The sequence below is a fragment of the Astatotilapia calliptera genome, chromosome 9 (genome assembly GCF_900246225.1).
Source record: "Astatotilapia calliptera chromosome 9, fAstCal1.2, whole genome shotgun sequence".
NCBI lineage: Eukaryota > Metazoa > Chordata > Actinopteri > Cichliformes > Cichlidae > Astatotilapia > Astatotilapia calliptera.
Genome location: NC_039310.1, coordinates 3,473,838 through 3,495,106, shown reverse-complemented (window position 1 = coordinate 3,495,106; position 21,269 = coordinate 3,473,838). Strand labels below are relative to the sequence as shown.

Below are 21,269 nucleotides of genomic sequence, written 5' to 3'. Positions count from 1 at the left end.
TTGAATTCAGGTGTGTACATCCACAGAGAGCAGTGAAGAAGAAAATCTACTGGAGCTCTTAATAAAAATAATTGTGAGTTATGATTCTTTCCCCACACTGAGCCACAACAACTGATTTTAGGGTTCCCCACCTGGTGAATTTAATTTTCCTTCTCTTTCTTCTGATTTAAGCTGAATCATTACGATAACACTGTGAGGCTCAGTTAGCTTCAGATGTCCTCCAAAGCTTATCTTTTGCTTTCTTACACTGAGCATATTTCAGAGTCTGTACTTTTTTACTTTTACTTGAGTAAAGAAGTTGAATGAGTACTTCAACTTTTACAGGAGTAATTTTTAACACTAGTATCTATACTTCTACTTAAATACAGAATATCCATACCTTTCCCAACTGTTAGTAAGTAATGTTACTGGGCCTGTGGAGGCAGTGGAGCTGCCAGAGACCAGCCGTAGTGAGACAGCTCCTTACACAACAGAACCAGCTTTGACCCTGATCAGATTTGCACCCTTTCTTTTAGATCCACTGTAGCCATGGAGGCAGTGGAAAGTAAAGATCTTGGCTCTATCAAAGGGATAGCAGCTACCCACTGGTACAGATATAAGGATTACTCCTAAGTCACAATCAAAACTCAAGAAGGAGAAGCCTTCACTGTTCACATCATCTCAGTGGATAGAAACACAAAGTTCATCGGAGTAGATACAAAGACTTTTGTTTTAGAACGTGCTCTGTGCACTGCAGAGGTTGGAAGCCTCAACACTGACGTTTACTGGAAACCTACACACAAAGACAAGTGTCTACTGTTTGACTACCACCAGGATCAGGACCCTGCAACTGCAGGAAGAAAACATTCCCTCTAAGGCAGAAGGGAAAGAAAAGGAACATGCTCTTAAAACATGTGGTTATATTAACTTGGATAAACACAAAGAAACTCAAAGTTTTTCCTCAGCACATCCCATTGCACTTCAGACTCACTCCCAGTTAAAAACTGGTTTTTCTCAAACTCCCACACAAGCTAAGCAGCAAACTGTAATCTGTGTGTGGCAGGGGTGTGGTCTTTAGCTCTGCTGCAGTGGGACGGTGGTGCAGTGGGTTCAAAGGGCAGTGCCATGGAGGCTGAGGGCCAGGTGGAGGTAGTCAGGCTGATAATCTCTCTTCCCTTTTTAGTGTCACCGGGGACAGAGACAAGAGAGAATTGTGGGTTCAGCTGAAAAGCTAACCATGCCAGAGATGTTTGGTGCTGAACCATTCTGTGTGTGTGCGCCTAAATAAAAGTGGCAAAACAGCCAATTAATGCCGTGTCGGGATTGAACCATTCACAGTGGTGCCCAAATCCAGGCTCGATGTCCAGCCCTTAGTCCACGCAGCTGCTTCAGCTGCTGGCTCAAATGCTGATGCACCGTGAGCAAGCTTAGCGGCAGACGCAGGTGTTGGAGAGGGTGGATGGAGCCACCCCGATGCACCGGATGGCGGAGGGCAACAACCTGCAGGTCTTTTTGGAGACCTTCCAGGCCACAGCAGAGGCATGTCAGTGGCTTGCCACTGAGTAGGCGCGGTGGCTGCTTCCACTGCTGTCTGGAGGGTCTCCCACGGCGTCTCTGAGCCTACCACCAACGTACCGAGGTAGCTTTAGGGAAATTCACAGCGCTGTGCTGGATCGTTTGGGCCTCTCCTCGAAGTATCATTAACTGCAGTTCTGGGCCAGTCAGATGATGGGGAGGACTGTGGAGGGGCTGCCAGGGGATATGCCACGATGAGAGTGGAGACTGCAGTCACGCTAGCAGAGGAGCACCTGGCCATGGGGGCAGAGGGAGCATGGAGTAGCAGCCCGCCGGCCACCAGCACTGCAACACACATACACATCCATTCTTGGTCACACCATGGGTTGGCAATAATGACTATGAAGTCAACATCGGCAGGGGAAGAGCCACACAGGTATATCACCTCAACCTCCTTAGAGGATGGCGAGAGGCTGAAATCACTTCTCCAATGAGCCTGGTGAAGGACAGAGATGAATTGAGCTGAACATAAACAGCAAATTGTTCAGAAGGAATTGGCAGAGATGCTGAAAATGGGAGTAATAGAAGAGTCACACAGAGCTTGGTGTAGCCCCATAGTTCTGGTCATGAAGAAAGGTGGGTCTATATGGTTCTGTGTCGTCTACCTACAAGGTGGACAAGGTGTCACGGTTTGATGCCTACCCCATGCCCCGGCTTGATGAACTCCTGGACTGGTTAGGCACCACTCAATTTTTTACGACACTGGATTTAACCAAGGGCTATTGGCAGATTCCCTTGTCTGCAGAGTCCAAGGAAAATCATTCTCCACTCTGCACGGTTTGTACCAATTTGTCTCTCTTCCATTTGGCTTGTTCAGAGCCCCTGCCACTGTCCAGTGCCTCACGGACCAGGTGCTGGCGCCGCCTGCACCTGGTCACACCTGCTGCATATTCTGCTGCCTACCGGGCTGATGTGATCATCCACAGGAACACCTGGGCAGAGCATGTGCAGAGGGTGGGCACGGTCCTGCATTCCCTGAGGCAGGCAGGGCTCACGGCCAACCCAAAGAAGTGCGCAGTTGGACTGAGGGAGGTACAGTATCTGGGGTACCACTTGGGAGGCAGGCAGGCGCATCCACAGGCGGAGAAGACAGCCACCATTGGATCCTGCCCGTGCCCCAAGACCAAAAAGTAGGTGAGGTGGTTCCTGGGGCTGGCTGGGTACTATCGCCGGTTCGTGTCCGTGTTTGTGTCCAAGATCTGGCTCAGCGGTGCGTTTGTGCCGTTGAAAAAGGCTCTCTGTGGGGAGCTGCTGCTCAACACACTTAACTTTTGCCTCACTTTCATCCTGCAGACAGATGCCTCAAACAGAGGGCTCTGGCCAGATGCGGCCCAAGCCTCAGTCGGGCAGTGGGTCGGTGTGGCAGGGGTGTGGCCTTTGGCTCTGCTGCAGTGTAGGAGGGGTGGGGGAGGGAGGCTGAGGTCCAGGTGGAGGCAGTCAGACTGATGAACTCTCTTCCCTTTTTAGTGTCGCCAGAGATTGGAGACAAGAAAGAAGTGTGGGGTCAGCTGAAAAGCTGACCATGCCAGAGATATTTGGTCGAACCATTTTGTGCAAGAGTGTGTGTGTCTGAATTAAATGAAAACAGCCAATTAACGCCATGCCGGGTCTGAATCGTTCACACCATGCAGTGCAGCACAGAATGCTCAGACCTCTACAATGGAGAAACCAAACAGCTGCTCCATAAACGTATGGCAGAACATAGAAGAGCCACCTCTGACAGGACAAGAGTCAGCTGTACATCTGCACTTAAAAGATACAGGCGAGGATGCTAATGTTCACATTTTGGACCAGAGGAGAGAGAGGCCATCTATGTTGTTGTAAGCCACCTCCTCTGTTGAACGACAGTCACTGAACAGAAGGGTGGGTAATGACACCAACTGTCAGCCACCTACGGTGCAGTCTTCAGATCCCTTCATCAGGCCTCCAGCTCACCTTGAAAGAGTTTGCAGCCAAGTATGAGGAGGCAGGAATGAGAATTAGCAATGCATCAAGATAATTATTGTTGAGCTTCTTAAAATTGGGAGATATGTAATAGAAATGGCAGTTAATGCAGTACTTCTGTTAAATCCCATGAATGAACGGTGAAAGCCTGCACTTCAAAAACATCTGGATTGTTTGATTTAAAATCTTCTTTCCTCGTATGCAGAGGCAAAATTACTAAAAGAATTGCTTCATTGTCCAAATGCTTAAAAACTAACTGTATACTATAAGAATTGTATGTCTTTAAGAGTCCTACTCTTCCTCTGTCCTCCTACTATGCAGGGCTTGCTGGTGTCCATGCAGGGCATCTCCACACAGTTCTCCAGTCGCCCACTGGGACCACAGCTGCACACCTCGAAGCAAACCGTAGGATCAGTGCGCGTAGGCACTTGGATACGAGCATCCTGTTGCACCAAGAACTCAGAGGCTTCACCCATTTTGCAGCCTGAAAACATAAAAACAGACTTCAGCCTCTTGAATGTGAATAATGTGAAGCTGCAGAAACGGACTGTAGTTTGTCTTACCTGGCACACAGAGGTATGGCTGACAGTTTAGCTCATCGAGGCAGCCCTTCCTGTTCACCTGGCATATGTGGTTGCTTGGACAGGGGTTAGGATTGCATGGATGGATAACCTCCTTAACAGTGTTGCTGCCTAGGGAGCTGGGTGCTTAATGGTGTGTGGAAAAAGAAAGTACCATTAATGCTTTCTGTTTTTAAGAATGTGAATATGTGTTTTCAAAAGAAAAGTCTCATCAGGAGAAAAGAGACCTAATGCAAATCTACTATGAATTCTAATACGTAGCATATAGAGGCTCGATGTCCAGCCCTTAGTCCTATGTAATGGAAAGACAGTTCCAGCTGAGCCTGACTCTGTCTTTCCATTAAATAGGACACATGTGCTTATTGATCAGATCATTCAGTAACTTCAAATATAATAAGTGTTGGGACAACTGTTGTTGTACATGAACTTCAAATTAAAAGCTGAAACTATTAGAGACCATTTTTGGCATGAACTGGATGCTCTAACATCCATGATTTGGGACTAGGAGCCAAAGACTGACAAAACAACTACAGAAAATTGCTGCACATTCTGCTGTGCATGTGTATAATGTATGCTTTTTTATTGTATAAAGCAACGCGTGAATCTATTTACATTTGTACCATATCATCAAAACTAGCCTTAAGCTGAAGGTAATTAAAGAAAAAAAAAGCAACTCAGTCATCTTGGCTACTGGTAACGTCAGGGGCACAGACGCTTGTGTTTTAGGCATCATTTCTGTTAAGAATAACTGAACTACACCATTAGCTTGGCTAATGTTCCCAGTGTGCAGACAAACAATAACAATAATTAAAATAATAATAATAATGATAATAACTCTTTCAGTTTCTTGTTTTCAGTGCATTACCTTGGCAACAGGAAACAGCGACACAGAAAATGTCAAACACTAGTGACTGTAATCACTGAAAGGCCCATTTTGAAACCACTGAGCATTGGATCGGGATGATAATATTTCTTTAAGTCTGCTGTGTTACAAGCAGCAACGTGTTTGCTAAAATGTTATTCAAAACAACATTGTAGGATGTACTGTATCCACCAGCTTCTGAGCATCTGTGCTCTGCTGCCCTCTAGTGGCAAACTCAATTGATTTCTCAAAAGTTTTTCTTTTGTTATTGAATTACAAGACTGCATCTGTTTCATTTACAGCTGATCCCTTCTGTTTCTGTATAATGCAAACAAACGCTGGAGTAACCTGACTCACTAAGGTATCTGTAGAGAGGGATGCAGTGTTCAGGGTCATCAATAGGCGACAGGAGCTCACAGATCCTCTCTGGTGTTTGTCCTTCGTGAAAACGTTTTGTATCTCCACACTGGGTCAGGATATCCACACAATCTGATCTGAAGACAGATAAAACAAATAGAACAGCTGGTACGTACAAGACAAGAAAAGACAACAATACTTTATTTGTTCGAGATTTTAAAATGATTTAGTTAAAGTCAGTAAAAACATTCTAAATAAACTAAAATATGTGTGAAGTTTGCATGTTCTTCCCGTGCTTGCCTGGGTTCCCTCTGGCTTCCTCCCACAATCCAAACACATTCAGTTAGTGGGGTTAGGTCAATCTAAACTGAATCTGAGTGAGTGTGAATGGTTTTATTTCTCTCTGTGTTCGCCCTTCATTAGGCTACCTGTCCCCGCCTCTTGCCCTATGGTAGCTGGGGTAGGCTACAGCCCCCCGCGACCCTGATAAGGATAAGTGGAAGAGAATGGATGGATGACAAGAGGAATATCCCAAGGTAACACTGAACCCGAATTCTAAATAAAATAAAGTGGGTACAAGTTTAAACAAAATACAAAGTAACAATGCTGTGTAACATTTTTTTCTTGTCACATCAGCTGATGGCCTCCAGCTTGCACTGAGGTGGTTCACAGCCAAGCTGAAGTGGCAGATATCACATTTAGTGCCTTTAATACTGAAGCCATGGTTTTTTTGGCCAGAAGGGGGAGTCGTTCCCACTCTGGGGTCGGGATGAGTTGCTGCCCCAAGGAGAGGATAATAAAAGTATCTCAGGGGCAGAGGGGAGTGGGAGAAGGACAGACGAACTAGTGTCACGTCTGCTGTGATGCAGAGTGTTAATCAATTTACAAAGCAGGTAACAGCTGACGGCACGCCACACACACAGCCGCCATCTTTATTCAACACAGGTGCGATAGGGTGAGGGGTTAAGTCATTGAGGACTCACATTCGTTTCTTATTGGTTGTATTATGACAGAGCTTTACATTCATTATAGATATAACAGAGAGAAGTACAACAACAGTCATGTGAAGGTGAGAGGAGACCTACTTGCATATAACGCTCCCTCTGGACCTGCTGTGGCAGGGTTTGATCTGCAGGGCGCAGGCCACAGCCTTCCACATGTGGGGCTGACACTTCCTAATGTCCAGCACAGGGATGTTCATGAAGGGCATCTTAATTGTACCATTAGACCACAGCTTGATGTCATTCATGGCACCCTGGTCTGACTGGATGTTACAGCTGCGAAACAGCTCCGTCGGCCTGTGGACAGACACAGAAACACAACAGGAAGTCAATGAGCTGTTCAGCGGTGCACGTGCAGCAGCTCCCACAGAGGGAGCCAGAGATCCTCTGAGAAACGTCACACAGGTTTTCCCTTCTTGACCACATCAGGAATCGTCTGTGGCGTCTGATTGGTGGGTTTAGTCTCAAGTGAGTCAGCTAATTGGTGGTTTAAAATACCGACGGTTCCACAGGGAAGGTTCTGGGTGTGGTTCTATCACTCTGTGTGTGTGGGGATTCTGTAACCATCATGGCCAACTTAGGTTTGACTTCCAAAGCAAAACTAAATGTGGTAATGCACGGGGTCAGGCTAACAGGAGCTTAGTCCATGCAGGAGTGCAGCAGTACAGAGTCAGGCTTTTCCATCGTTTTCTGACAGAGTTCTCTGAGAGGAATTTATTCTTAATGTGGCAAATATCAGTGGAAGTCTGCACTGTGGTTGCTGCGTAAAAGAGTGCAGTTTGAAATCTCCACAGGTACTGATACAGCTCTGCTGCTGTGGACGGCCAGCATCTCCTGGGTCTTCCCCTATCAGCCTCTGCGTCTCATTATTGCAGTGTCACATCCTGACACACACACACACGCACACAGAGTAAAATAGTGTTTTTTCTGTGTGTGTTGGTGCTGTGTACAGAAGCAGCATTCCTCTCTTTTTCTGTCTCCCGTTTCCTTTTCCTGTTTCTCTGCTTTCTTCTCTTATCTTTCATCAGTCTGGCGTTGACCCCGCCTGCTCCAGCATAACATCCACAAGACAATAATATGAATAACAAAATAAAACAAAAGCATAAACCAGAAAAAAGCCTCCTAGCCTCTACCACTGCGCCTACACTGGTTGAACTACCTTCCTGATATTTATACTTATTGCTGTGAGTAAAAGACAGGCTGCAAAGTGTTATAAAAGTGTTATAGTGCCTTTTCTAGTGCTGTTATATTTTTAAATAAAAAAAGAGGTTCAGATACAGCCACTTAAAATGTCTAGCTGCTCTGTGTCAGGTCCACGATGGAGCTTGGGGGTGTTGCACACTCACAATCACCCACAAAAAAAAACAGTTATGGTGGGGGGAAGAGAGTATTGACAGGTGTCCTTATCCTGCAGATGAAATAGGTAGCCAACTGACATGTCAGGCTGTGTCAGGGCTATCTGACCAACAAGGAGAGTGATGGAGTGCTGGTGGTCTGGCCTGCACAGTCACCTGACCAGTGGAGATGGTTTGGGATGAGATGGAGCGCACAGTGAAGGCAAAAGGACCAACAAGTGCTCAGCATCTCTGGGAACTCCTTCCAGACTGTTGGAAACCATTTCAGGTGACGACTCATGAAGCTCATGGAGAGAACGCCAAGAGTGAGCAAAGCAGGAATCAAAGCAAAGGCTGGATGTTACAAAGAATCTCAAATATCAAACGTTCTGAGTTAATTCATACTTTTTTGTTTGTGTTCATTCATAGTTTTGATGCCTTCAGTGAGAATCTACAATGTAAACAGTCATGAAAATAAAGAAGAACCATTAAATGAGAAGGTGTGTCCAAACGTTTGTGCTTACAGACTGATCACACGTGCGACACACCAAAACAAGTTTAAAGGATCTATGATGTCATTGATACCAGTGAAGAACAAAACCGTAACAGCTAATTATAGACCCATATGCCCAAAATATGTTGATCGGAAAATACTGTCAAAAACTCTTAGCAGTGAGGTTAGAGAAGCTGGTAATTATTCATGAGATCAGGTTTCACGCAGAACAGGTCTGCAGCTGGTAACACGAGGACGGCCTGGAAGAGCTGCTGCCGTGTCTGTAGATGCCACCGAGCCGCACCTTAGTTAGACTGGAAATGAATAAAAATGCATCGTACGTTTTAAATTAAATGAACTGATACTTTAAAAGCAACGTATATATTTAATTAATTATTACAAGTTTTAATGAATTCATGACACAACAAATTATTTAATGATGAACTTGATTTATTTTGGCAGTCATGGCCCTCCATAATACTATCGTGGGAGCTAGGACTTGTGCTCAGTTCAGCCCAGTTTGCAGTGGACAGTCTGCTGCCAACCTTACTAAACCGTGATTCATTAAATCTTCTCCCAGCTGCAGAAATACAGTCATGCACGACTTTTAGTCACAAAAATGAAAATGCACCAACAGTAATTACTGCCAGCAGCAGAAACAAATGGTGTTGCACTGGTGCAGCCCACTACGTCTCAGTCTTCCTACATTTAGTCTACAATACAAACTATCCAGCTGTGGCTGCTTGGCTCCTCTATCCTATGGAAGTGCAGTATGACAACGTGGGAAGGTATTTCTGTTATGTTTGTATTTGTCAGGCTGTCAATAACAACATCTGGACAGCCATACTTGGATATGCAAAATAAAGTAAAACATCCAAAAGTTTGGATCACCAGTAAAACCAATGAAATACTTTTTTTGTATCTAGTATTTATAAACATATAAAATCACTTGGAAATAACTTTTCATCATGTACTTCCTGTTTTTGAAACGCTCTGTGTGTGGGCTTCACAACAGGAGACACTGTGTACAAATAACACACACTATACTGCAAACACACATATGAACCTGAGCGACAGCCTGTTCTTACTCAAACTTAAGAAACAAATGAAGCTAAAAACATCTTTTTTATATTTCCATGTTATTAATTACATAATTATTCAGTTTAAATTGAAGGGGACCTTTAAGTCAGAAGCTATGTTTCTTGAATTCTCCCAGAGTGGCCCCATTTCACTTCATCCACCATCCCATTCACACACCACTGTGTGTCTGTCTATTCATACATTTGTGTCTCCATTTCAGAACCCACAGGGTCTATTTATACACATTTTCTTTCATACAAGAACTCAGAAGCTCAAACTGCAGAGGAGGCTGTTCTACGTGGACCACACTCAGCAGTTTAACAGAGGTAAAGCGCTGCCTGAGGACATGCTCTCCCACACTACTGTGGAATAATCTCACTGGCTTACACCACTGATGGTGGCTCTTTGCCTCAAGTTCAACACGGTCCACTCAGTTCCTGCCCGAATGTGAAAATGACCCAGATACCATGACAGGACGTTTCTTTCTTGACCCTTTACTCCCAGTCACATTTATGGCAGCAGTTAATAAGTTGCTTAGTTAACTAATAATTAATGAACTCATTTAGTTAGACAATATTCTGTGGTTATCTGATTTTTAACAAAACAGCGAACACGTGGCCAGGACATGGCCTCCATCGTGCACCAAGGTCTTTCTATTCTACTTCTGGTAACTGGAGGGGAGTTTGTTTGGTGCTCTTATACAACTGATAAAACAGATTATTTGACATCAGTTTATTGATTATCCATCTGCTCGATCCCTGACCGCCTCAGTCTGCACACCAAGTATACTAGGGCATCATACTAACCCCAGGTTGTTGTCTGAGGCACTTTGAAAAAAGTGCATGTATGGATGAGGCGAGTTGTTTCTACTCTAACTGAGCACCCAAGAGCTATAGAGATTGACAGACCACGTGACTTTCGCGCATTGCATGCCGGGAACTCGTGGCAAAACAATCCAAGTACTTGCATCAAATGCAAGCATTTGCAGCACCGCAAAACGTTCATTCTCCGGTTCCAATACCTTCTTGTTTTTTCTTTGCCCCCCAATAAGTTATGTACAAAACGAAGGAGAACAATGCCGGTCCGTACAAAGACAGACTTGATGAAAAGACAAAGAAAAGATACGAGGAAAAAATCAAAGGAGTGAAAGGGTCAGACCCTCACGAGCACACAGAGGGACAAAAGATGTTAGCGTGCTGCCCAACTTCACCACGCTCATATTTATAATTATACGGTTCTTGGAGTGAGTGCACACACTCATGAAGTTTAGTAACTTCAGGTCACTGCAACAAGCCCAGGTACAGTTTACCGACGGATGGGTGCAGGACCTTGAAATGCACCGTGTAGAAAGTAAAGACCATCGTACATATCATAAGTTTACCAGTCTCACAAATCTTCGTCATAAATACACATTAGTTAACCGTTTATTAATAGGACCTTTGAGCTCAACGGTAATTAATTAGTAGTGGAAATAATTTCTGGTAGCATCACAGAAATGTAGCAGTGACAATAATATTGTATGCTGTAATCGTACTGGACAATTAGTGATACAAAACAACTGTTTTATCCTGTGAATAAAAGTATATGTTTTTGTCAATGTACCATAATAACAGAAGCGAAACGCAATATTGTGTCAGGACAATTCACTATTTATGCACAATAAACAAAGGAGCATAGCGCGACAATTTCTGTTCAGCACCAGACTTGCTTGTAACCTATATCACCAATTATGTTAAGAAAAATGACGCATTAACTACAACAGCAGACTGACCTTTGTGTAAATGCTTGGAGCAGACTAACCTGTGAGCTGGAGTGTTCTGCGACGTTATATTTGGTCTTTGAATGGCTGCAATCCAGTCGCGTCTTTGTTACTTCGGAAACACGGCTCGAACAATTTCTCTTCAACGACGTAATCTGATAACAACCGATCTCTTTACCCGTCGGCTTCCCGTGGCTGTCATGCGACCGGCTATTGCAGTTAATAATACAACAGCTTCTTGACATTTTTTGTGTTTCTTTTTATCGCTGTGTAACTGATTTCAATTGAAAGCCTGCGTGCACTAGTACCTCTTGCCACGAGTTCCCAGAATCCTTTGCGGTTTTACCCCTGAGTGACGTCACATTTTCAATCTCTATATAAGAACCAGTCCTAACAAACCCTTGTGTGTCAGTGGCAGCTGAACTTCATTCAACCATGGCCTGCAATGACTTTGCCAAATTCTTCACAGAAAAATATCCAAAAGATTGGACAAGCAATTGGTACATCAACAGCAGATCCAGGATATGTACTGTGTCCACCGAAAAACAGTTTAAACACCATGAAACAGTTTCAACCTATTAACAGCAAAGACCTGGAGGACATCTTAGGTCAACTGAACTCCTCCTCCTGCTGTTTAGATGTCCTGCCAACAAGTTTTTTCAAAAAGGTCTCAAAGACTTTAGAGTCAGACCTGTTACAGATCGTCAACTTTTCTTTAATGTCAGCTGTGTTTCCAGAATCACTAAAAACTGCTGTAATCAAACCTATACTGAAAAAGGACAATCTTGACAAGACACAAATGAACAACTACAGGCCGATCTCAAATCTCCCGTTTTTAAGTAAGATCATTGAAAAAGCAGTTTCTCAACAGCTCAGTTACTTCTTAAAACAGAATAATTGCTACGATGCCTTCCAGTCAGGTTTTAGACAGAACCACAGCACTGAAACCGCTCTGACCAAAGTGTTTAATGACATATGTCTGAATACAGACAGTGGAAAAATGTCAGTCCTAGTTTTACTGGATCTCAGTGCAGCATTTGATACAGTTGACCACAACATATTACTCAAACGACTGGAGAACTGGGCAGGTCTTTCAGGAACTGTACTAAACTGGTTCAAAACATACTTAGAAAACAGGAAATACTTTGTATCAATAGGTAACTTCACATCTGAGCAGACAAGTATCACATGTGGAGTTCCCCAAGGTTCCATCTTGGGACCCCTTCTGTTTAACATCTACATGCTCCCACTGGCACAGATTATAAAGAACAACAAAATAAACTACCACAGCTATGCAGATGACACACAAATATATATCACAATGTCACCAGGAGACCGAGGCCCTGTACAGGCTCTTGGTAAATGCATTGAGGAAATCAATGACTGGTTGTGTCACAATTTTCTCCAGCTAAACAAAAACAAAACTGAGGTAATAGTCTTTGGCGCCAAAGAAAAACGATTACAGGTCACCAGAGAACTTCAATCTATACATCTAAAAACCACAAACCAGGCGAGAAATTTGGGTGTAGTGATGGATGCAGACCTAAACTTAGAAAAACACATTAAGACAATAACAAAATCAGCTTACTATCACCTCAAGAATATATCAAGGATAAAAGATCTGATGTCTCAACAGGACCTGGAAAAACTAGTCCATGCATTCATCTTTAGTAGGCTTGATTACTGTAACAGCATCTTTACAGGTCTACCTAAAAAAATCAGTCAGACAACTACAGCTCATTCAGAACTCTGCTGCTCGAGTCCTCACTAAGACCAAAAAAGTGGACCACATCAGTCCAGCTCTGAGGTCCTTACACTGGCTGCCTGTCCGTCAGAGGATAGACTTTAAAGTCCTGATGCTGGCCTATAAAGCTCTGAATGGTTTAGGACCAAAATACATCAATGACCTCCTGACCCAGTATGAACCATCCAGATCCCTCAGGTCATCTGGATCCGGTCTTTTATCAGTTCCCAGAGTCAGAACCAGACACGGAGAAGCTGCATTCAGCTTTTATGCTCCTTATATCTGGAACAAACTCCCAGAAAGCCTCAGATCAGCTGAAATTATTATTATTATTAACACTCAGTTTATTTAAATCCAGGTTGAAGACTCACCTGTTCTCAGCTGCATTTGAATAAAGCACCAAATCCACACTTTTAAGCTTAAATTTCAAAACTTACACTAACTACTGATCTTATCTAGGGATGGGTACCGGTGTCCGGTGCCATGATGGCACCGGTTCTGACATAAACGGTAGTAACCAGACCGAAAAGCAGCGCACATTTCGGTGCTTTATTTCGGTGCTTTTTTTTCCTGAGCTGTGATACACTTCTAGCCAATAATTTTACGTTTCCGAGGATAGTAGGCGGGGCCAGGTACGTACGTTCTTTTAGAGCAGAGCTACAGATTAAAATGCCCAAGGCGAAAAGTCTGGCTGTACTTCACAGCAAAATATGCAAACTCAGCAGCCTGCAACAAGTGCTTTAAGCTGATACTGTGATACTGTCAAAGGAGGTAACACCTCAAATCCGATGAAACACCTGGCGACGCATAGCGTTTTTTTTTAAAAAGCCCAGAAATGCGCCGTATTTGATAGCTTGCTGCGAGACCTCACACCGTGCGCATCTACTGTGCGTGGGTTGCCTGTTATCTGACCCGGAGTTAGCAATATCCCCCAAAAACCCCGAAGAGGAGAGTCCTGGCCCCTAGCCCTGCCTGTGTATCAGAAATGATGAGGATGATGATGCAGCAGCAGCCGTTCTTCTCTGCGTGAGTAGCTTAATGTTGTTCGTGTGTAATTTACAGTGAGTAGGCTAACCACGTTATTAAGATAAGATAAGATAAGATAACCTTTATTAGTCCCACACGTGGGAAATTTGTTTTGTCACAGCAGGAAGTGGACAGTGCAAAAGTTATGAGGCAAAAATTAGAATACAATAAGAATAAAAACAGTACACAACTGTACAGAATAGAATAAAATAAAATACTATATACAGTAGAATAAAATAAAATAAATATACAATAAGATAAAAATAGAATACAAATACAAATACTATATACAACTGAGTAAAAAAACAACGATGCCAGAAAAGATTATTGCACTTAGTGTTATTGCACATGTGTGGATGTGTGTGTTTGTTCAGTTAAAGTCTTTGTTGTGGAGTCTGACAGCAGTGGGGAGGAAAGACCTGCGAAATCTCTCCGTCCCACACCGTGGGTGCCGCAGTCTCCCACTGAAGGAGCTGCTCAGTGCTGTCACAGTCTGCTGCATGGGGTGGGAGATGTTGTCCATCAGGGATGACAGCTTATCCGCCGTTCTCCTGTCACTCACCACCTCCACTGGGTCCAGAGGGCATCCTAGAACAGAGCTGGCCCTTCGGATCACCCTGTTCAGTCTCTTCCTGTCCCCAGCAGAGATGCTGCCGCCCCAGCAGACCACGCCATAAAAGATAGCAGAAGCCACAACAGAGTCATAGAATTTCTTCAGGAGTGGGCCCTCCACTCCAAACGACCTGAGTCTCCGCAGCAGGTACAGCCTGCTCTGCCCTTTCCTGTAGAGGGCGTCTGAGTTATGAGTCCAGTCCAGTCTATTGTTCAGATGAACACCAAGGTACCTGTAGCTGTCCACAGCCTCAATGTCCATACCCTGGATGTTCAGTGGTTGCAGTGGAGAATGCTTGTGCCTGTGGAAGTCTACCACCAGTTCCTTGGTTTTACTGGCGTTGATCTGGAGGTAGTTCAGCTGGCACCAGTCCACAAAGTCTTGAGTCAGTCCTCTGTACTCCTTGTCGTCCCCATCAGTGATGAGGCCGACTATTGCAGAGTCATCAGAGAACTTCTGCAGGAAGCACTGGGTGGAATTGTGGGAGAAGTCTGCAGTGTAGATGGTGAAGAGGAACGGAGCCAGGACCGTTCCCTGTGGGGCCCCCGTACTGCAGACGACCCTGTCCGACACACAGCCCTGAGTCCTCACATACTGTGGTCGGTCGGTGAGGTAGTCCAGGATCCAGGTAGTGAGGTGATGGTCCACTCCAGAGTTCACCAGCTTGTCCTTTAGAACCGAGGGAAGAATGGTGTTGAAGGCACTGGAGAAATCAAAGAACATGATTCTCACAGTGCTTCCAGCGGTCTCCAGGTGAGCGAGGGAACGATGTAGGAGGTGAATGACGGCATCATCCGCTCCAATGCCAGGTTGGTAGGCAAACTGAAGTGGGTCCAGTGATGAGCTTATTAGGCGCCGAAGCTGAGCCAGGAACAGCCGCTCCAGGGTCTTCATCAGGTGGGATGTCAGAGCCACCGGCCTGTAGCTGTTGAGGTCCTTGGGGCGTGAAGTCTTTGGCACTGGTACAACACAGGAGGTTTTCCAGAGCTGTGGGACTCTTCCCAACCTCAGGCTCAGGTTGAAGAGGTGCTCCATCACCCCACACAGTTGGTCCGCGCAGGACCTGACGACCCTCGAGCTGATGCCATCTGGGCCCGCTGCCTTCTTGCCATTAATCCTCCTCAGTTCCCTCCTAACCTGGGTGGTTGAGAGAGACAGGCTGGAGCCTTGTGTTGAGTGTGTATTGGATGCTGTTGTTGGGGGTGGGGAGGAGTGAGCAGGGTGAATAGAGGAGGTGTGAAGTGTCTGAGGTGGAACAGCAGCAGCCGTTCTTCTCTGCGTGAGTCGCTTAATGTTGTTCGTGTGTAATTTACGTTGAGTAGGCTAACCACGTTATTACATTAATGCATGTAAGCTGAACTAGCAAACATCATCATAGCTACATGCAGCTGTCTTCTTGTTTGATGGCAGATGCTCCCTTCACCCTGGCCAAAAAGGCTAAAATGACCAAAGAAAAAGTGGAAAACAGTTAAACATGAGAGGTTTTTGGACAAAGTTTGTGTTTTTTCCATTGTTTAAGCACTGCTTCCAGCCAAGAGTGATACCATATATGCCCTATAGCTGCAGAAAAGGCTAACGTTGTTATCTTTTTACAAAAAACCAGCTGAACATGAGAGGTTTTTGGACCAATTTTGTGTTCTCCATTCTTTAAGCACCGGTTTGAGCACCGTTTGAGCACCGGCACCGTTTCAAAAGTACCGATTTGGCACCGGTATCGGATAAAACCTAAACGATACCCATCCCTAATCTTATCTATTTCTGATTTTATCTGTTTTGATTTTATATACTGTTTTGTTTGTTTGTTAATTAGTTTTTGTTTGCTTGTTTTAATCAATTTTAAATCCTGCTTTTTATTTGTTTTTGTTTCTAATGTCTCTGTAAAGCACTTTGAATCACCTTGTTGTTGAATTGTGCTATACAAATAAACTTGCCTTGCCTAAAGTGTGATTTATGTGGCTGTCCTGAAATGATGATGATGATGATGAAGTGTCCTTTAGGTTTACTGGACAGTAACTGTTTCTCTCTTTGAATGTGTACATTTGATGTTATACGTCCTCTCAGTATTTCTAAAGCTGCGTCCACAGTTTGGCCTAATGACCTCAGAACAAATAAACTCTTGTTCACACACACACACAGATTTTGCAAACAATGGCAGGTGATGTAATAACTGGAGGGACTGGGAAGGGCTGATGGCTGGCTGTTAAGCGGTGGCCCAATTTGAGCTTCGCATCCACACAGGAACCAGAGTCCTCCACAGAGCCACACTGTTCACTTCAATAGCAGTTGGAATAAAATACACTGTAGCACAGCGGTCCCCAACCTTTTTTGCTCCACGGACCGGTTTATGCCCGACAATATTTTCACGGACCGGCCTTTAAGGTGTCGCGGATAAATACAACAAAATAAAACCGAAGATTTATTCATAACACACGGGAAAAGACCCAGGAAAACCGAGTTAACGATCAAAACGATAACAAAATAACGCTGAAAACCGATAAAACCCTGAAAACCAAACATTTCACACCTGAGCCTCAACTCTCGCGGCCCGGTACCAAACGACTCACGGACCGGTACCGGTCCGAGGCCCGGGGGTTGAGGACCGCTGCTGTAGCATATCAACTTCATTCAGAAAAAGAAAGTTAACTGCACAGAATCTCCTCTTATCTGCAGATGATGTGGTTCTGTTGGCTTCATCGGGTGGGGGCCTCCAACCCACACTGCAGCAGACCCCACCCTAGTGTGAAGACAAGAGTCTGAGGCCATGGTCCTCAGCTGGAGAAGGGCAAAGTGCCTACTTCAGCTCAGGCACAGATTTATAGCTGCTTTGAGATTATTATGTTATTCCTGATTGAATAAAAAAATCAGGTTGTAACCAAATATAAAACTAAGGTATGATTATCATCGCTTTTGTCCTTGTTTAATATTTATTCTATTTTTTTTATCTTTATTTTGAACATGTTGAAAAAGTACAACAAAATAGAATTAAAAGAGACAAATGAACAAAGCAAAACAAAAGGAAAACGAGCAAACACAACTATTTAAATCCAGGTTGAAGACTCACCTGTTCTCATGCTTTTTATTGTTTTTGTTTTTTAATGTCTCTGTGAAGCACTTTGAATCACCTTGTTGTTGAATTGTGCTATATGAATAAACCTGCCATGTACCAGTATTTCCTGTAATACTGTGTCCCATCCCACAGATACACCTTTACACTACACTGTACCCTATGAGGACATCCAGATCACACAAGCTGTGATCAACAAGCTGCAGAAGTGTACTTTTAAATCAATGAACAGTTTGTCTCTGTTCATGATCAGCTCTTTCTAGATGACTCCCTTTAAGTCAGTGTGTTGATGTTTATTTAGTCCATAGTGAAAACCTATTTCTGGTATTTCAGGTGGAGTCACAGAACTTTTGACTTACTTGTTAATCACACTTCAAAACATAGTGACTAAAAAAAGGAACAACAGATCAAAGTCAGAAAATGGCATTACAATGCATGAAACAAGTTTCTAGTTTTCACCTCCTAGGACCTGGCGTCCACAAATGTGGACATCACATTTTGGGTTGTCTAGACCAAAATACTACATTTTGCTCTACAAGGGCCTGATATCAACTTACGAGGACGTTATTCTGCTACTTCTCTATCAAAATTTAAAACGAATGTCCTCATATGTGGATGTCAGGCCCTTGTAGAGCAAAATCAGGTAAAAAGATAATTCTTTGTTTTTAATAATGGAGTGGATTGATATAGCGCTTTTCAAGGCACCCAAAGCACTTTACAATGCCACTATTCATTCACTCTCACATTCACACACTGGTGGAGGCAGCTACGGTTGTAGCCACAGCTGCCCTGGGGTAGACTGACAGAAGCCAGGCTGCCATATCGCACCATCGGCCCCTCTGGCCAACACCAGTAGGTGGCAAGGTAAAGTGTCTTGCCCAAGAACACAATGACCAGGACAGAGAGCCCGGGGATCGAACCGGCGACCTACTGGTTACAGATACGCTTCCCAACCCCCTGAGCCACGGTCACCCTCATTCATCATGTCCCAATCAGCCCAAATAGCAAAGAGAAAATAAAAATGCATGAAATGAAAGCGTTCGGATCTTAGGAGGTTAATGTTGATGGTGTGCAAGCTTCAGATCTGGGGATCCACACGTTTATCTACAATGTCACACCTGAACAGACACAGGTGATTATGAGAAGTGGTCAGTGGGAACAGTACAAAATCAGATATGCATTAAAAGTTTAATAACGATACTAAGGCGAAGAGTACGAATTATTCACCTGCGCCTAAGAACATCATGCCAAATAAGATTTTATTTCCTCACTTTGATTTTGTCTATGGCACAAAATCATAGCTTGTGTTGGCACAGTACAAATTCAGGCTCCTGTGAGGAACTTCCTACATATGTAGATAACGTGTCACTGACGTGCAGTGACCATAACACAGCCATTTTAAAGTGGGTGAGCAGTAGAAGACTGACCTGTTATTGAAGTTGGTGCAGTAAGTGAGGTCCTTGCAGCCCAGCTGGCAGGGCTCTCTGACGTCAGCCAGGCAGTTGATGAGCTCTGTTTCCACTGGGTTGTACTCACAGAGCTGGTCAAAGTCTTGCCATGTCTGGCTGCCCCAGTTGGAGCTGATCTCCAGACACATGTCCCTGGAACACATTTATAATCAACCTGTAGTTCACCTCTGCTCGCTGTAAATGACACCCAAACACCGTCTTTCACTGATGTCAAGAACTAAAAGTGGCATACCTGCAGAGTGAGGTGTTGGCTTTGGAGCAGCAGTGCAGCTTGGCACAGTCCATCTTGGCAGGAAGGTTATCCTCTTCAGTTATGGAAGGAGTCTGGACACTGCTCAGAAAGCACTGCCACATAGGCTCCTGAGGGAGCGGCTGGGAGCCGCACTCTTTGATCAAACCCTCCATAATCTCATGCTCTGTGCTCATAGTGCGAAGGATTTGTCGGCAAGCCATCTGGCAGTGGGTAGCTGCCCTGTCGCAGCAGTACAGACCTGCATGTGAGACAACGTTACTGAGTTTATACATCGCCCACTGAAATTCCCACGCTCACTACATCAGTCACGAAACTGCACACACAGAGTTTCCACAGATATTTGTATGTCTGTTTAACGAAGTGAAACACTAAACATATATAGTCAAATGTGCAGGATGTCACTCTGTGTGTGAGGCTGGCTTTATGGAAGATGTTTAGTGCAGACGTCCCACAGTGGGTTGGTTAATACACTCATGTTAACTAACTAGTGACAGAACAACAGAACCAAAGACAAGAACCAGTCGTGGGGATCCCGTCTGCACCAGGCCTGGCTGCAGCACTGAGCTGCACAGCAGGGCTCCGTGGGGTAAACACATCCATGTGCTCGGTGTTCAGGACGGTCACGTGGTGCAACAAAAGGTTTATTCAACAAACCTTCAAGCAAGGGTGCGTAGACCTGGGATATAGAGTACGCTTGGGGAGTGTGATGGTGTGTACAGTGTCTATTTAACTGTCTCCACGTTGGGTGAGTGCTGAGTAATTGCATATGCAAAGCACACTGTGCACTGTCGATCTTACGTGCTGCACAATAATATTCAATATTTAGTATTTACTGTTATCTTCACATAGATCATCGCGATGATGTCGTTTATTATATTGCTGTCTTTTTTTGCTTGTTTTCTCTTTTTTCTTTCTCAACAGGTGATCCAGGTGATTCATAGATGTATTTTTTGTCGGTTTGTTTTGTTTGTTTTTTGCCCTTTATCCCCATCCCTCTGTTTTTCTTTCCCTCTTTCTTTCCCCCAGTCATGTCTGTCCCGTGCGTAGAAAGTGAAAATAAAATAAAGTAAACAATAAAAGGGGAATCAAATAGACCAATACGGCAAGGCCGGGATGGTCCATTTGGTAAGGTAAATCCGTTGGGCATCTTTGCCTTTAGACAATAATTCTGATGGCAAAGAGCCAAACAGGACAGGAGGGGAAAAAAAACCTTTCATCTGAGTTTTTAAAGTTATGGATAAAGATCATTTTTGCCAACTTGCCGACTCTTCAGCATGAATTCATAACTGCTTTTACACTTGGAAATTATTAAAAACAAATGTTTCTGTATTACCTCTGGAGTGAATGGTAGCTCAGTCAGTGGTAAACATGGATGAGCTGTACTCAACTTCCTGTCTTAGTGATCGTTTTATATGCACCATATGACATCTGCAGAGTCTCATGGAGTTTGTTTCTAATCCAGCACTTTACTCTCTTCATAGCAAACACTGAGCTGCACTTCCTTTTGTTGTGTGTGAAGCAGATGGACTTACTGTCCACAGGGCTGTGTATGGGGTAGGACTTTGTGAAGTTGTTGACACAGTGAATCAGCTGAGCACTGTGAGTCTGACAGTAGTCTTTGACAGCGCTGATCTGGGACACGGTGGGGGTCGAGTCAGTCCTGAAGATGGCCTGGCAGTACTCTCTGCAGGTGGTGTGACGACCTGCATAGCTGCAGCATGTAGAGCCCACTGCAGGGACACACACACATGCACACACAGGTTAAACAGTAAGAACAGCTGGCTGAGGTTAGGAGTATCAAAGTATGCAGTGACTGTGCCAAGTGGGCCTGAGGTTTTCAAGCTCTGCCAAAATCCCAGTTGGTTACAGTCAGGGAAACAATACCATGACTTGCAAAGAAATGAAGAGTTTATCATTGTGATGGTGCTTTCTTTGTTATTTGTCACACTGTCTCAGATTCACAGATAAACTGGAACAGTGAGGACTCCATCCAGGACAATTCATCCAAGAGCACAGAAGCACAGAGTGAAACAAGAAATGCAGATCTTACTCGCCTCAGGTCAGAGTTCATTATTCAGCATTAAGGAAGGCGCGGGGCAAAACTGGCATCAAGGAGTTCCAAGGAAAAAGCCCCT

General features: G+C 44.3%; 1 protein-coding gene across 1 annotated transcript in view; it reads right to left on the bottom strand.

Moving 5' to 3' along the window:
• Positions 1-21,269, bottom strand: part of reck (reversion-inducing-cysteine-rich protein with kazal motifs) — a 98,605-nt gene that overhangs the window by 40,661 nt on the left and 36,675 nt on the right. The window contains exons 8-14 of the mRNA XM_026180915.1: positions 20,667-20,864; positions 19,114-19,372; positions 18,840-19,013; positions 6,384-6,596; positions 5,299-5,435; positions 4,062-4,205; positions 3,794-3,982 (exon numbers count right to left, since the gene is read on the bottom strand). Of these exons, the coding sequence (XP_026036700.1) occupies positions 3,794-3,982; positions 4,062-4,205; positions 5,299-5,435; positions 6,384-6,596; positions 18,840-19,013; positions 19,114-19,372; positions 20,667-20,864 (1,314 nt within the window). The remainder of the gene's footprint in view (positions 1-3,793; positions 3,983-4,061; positions 4,206-5,298; positions 5,436-6,383; positions 6,597-18,839; positions 19,014-19,113; positions 19,373-20,666; positions 20,865-21,269) is intronic.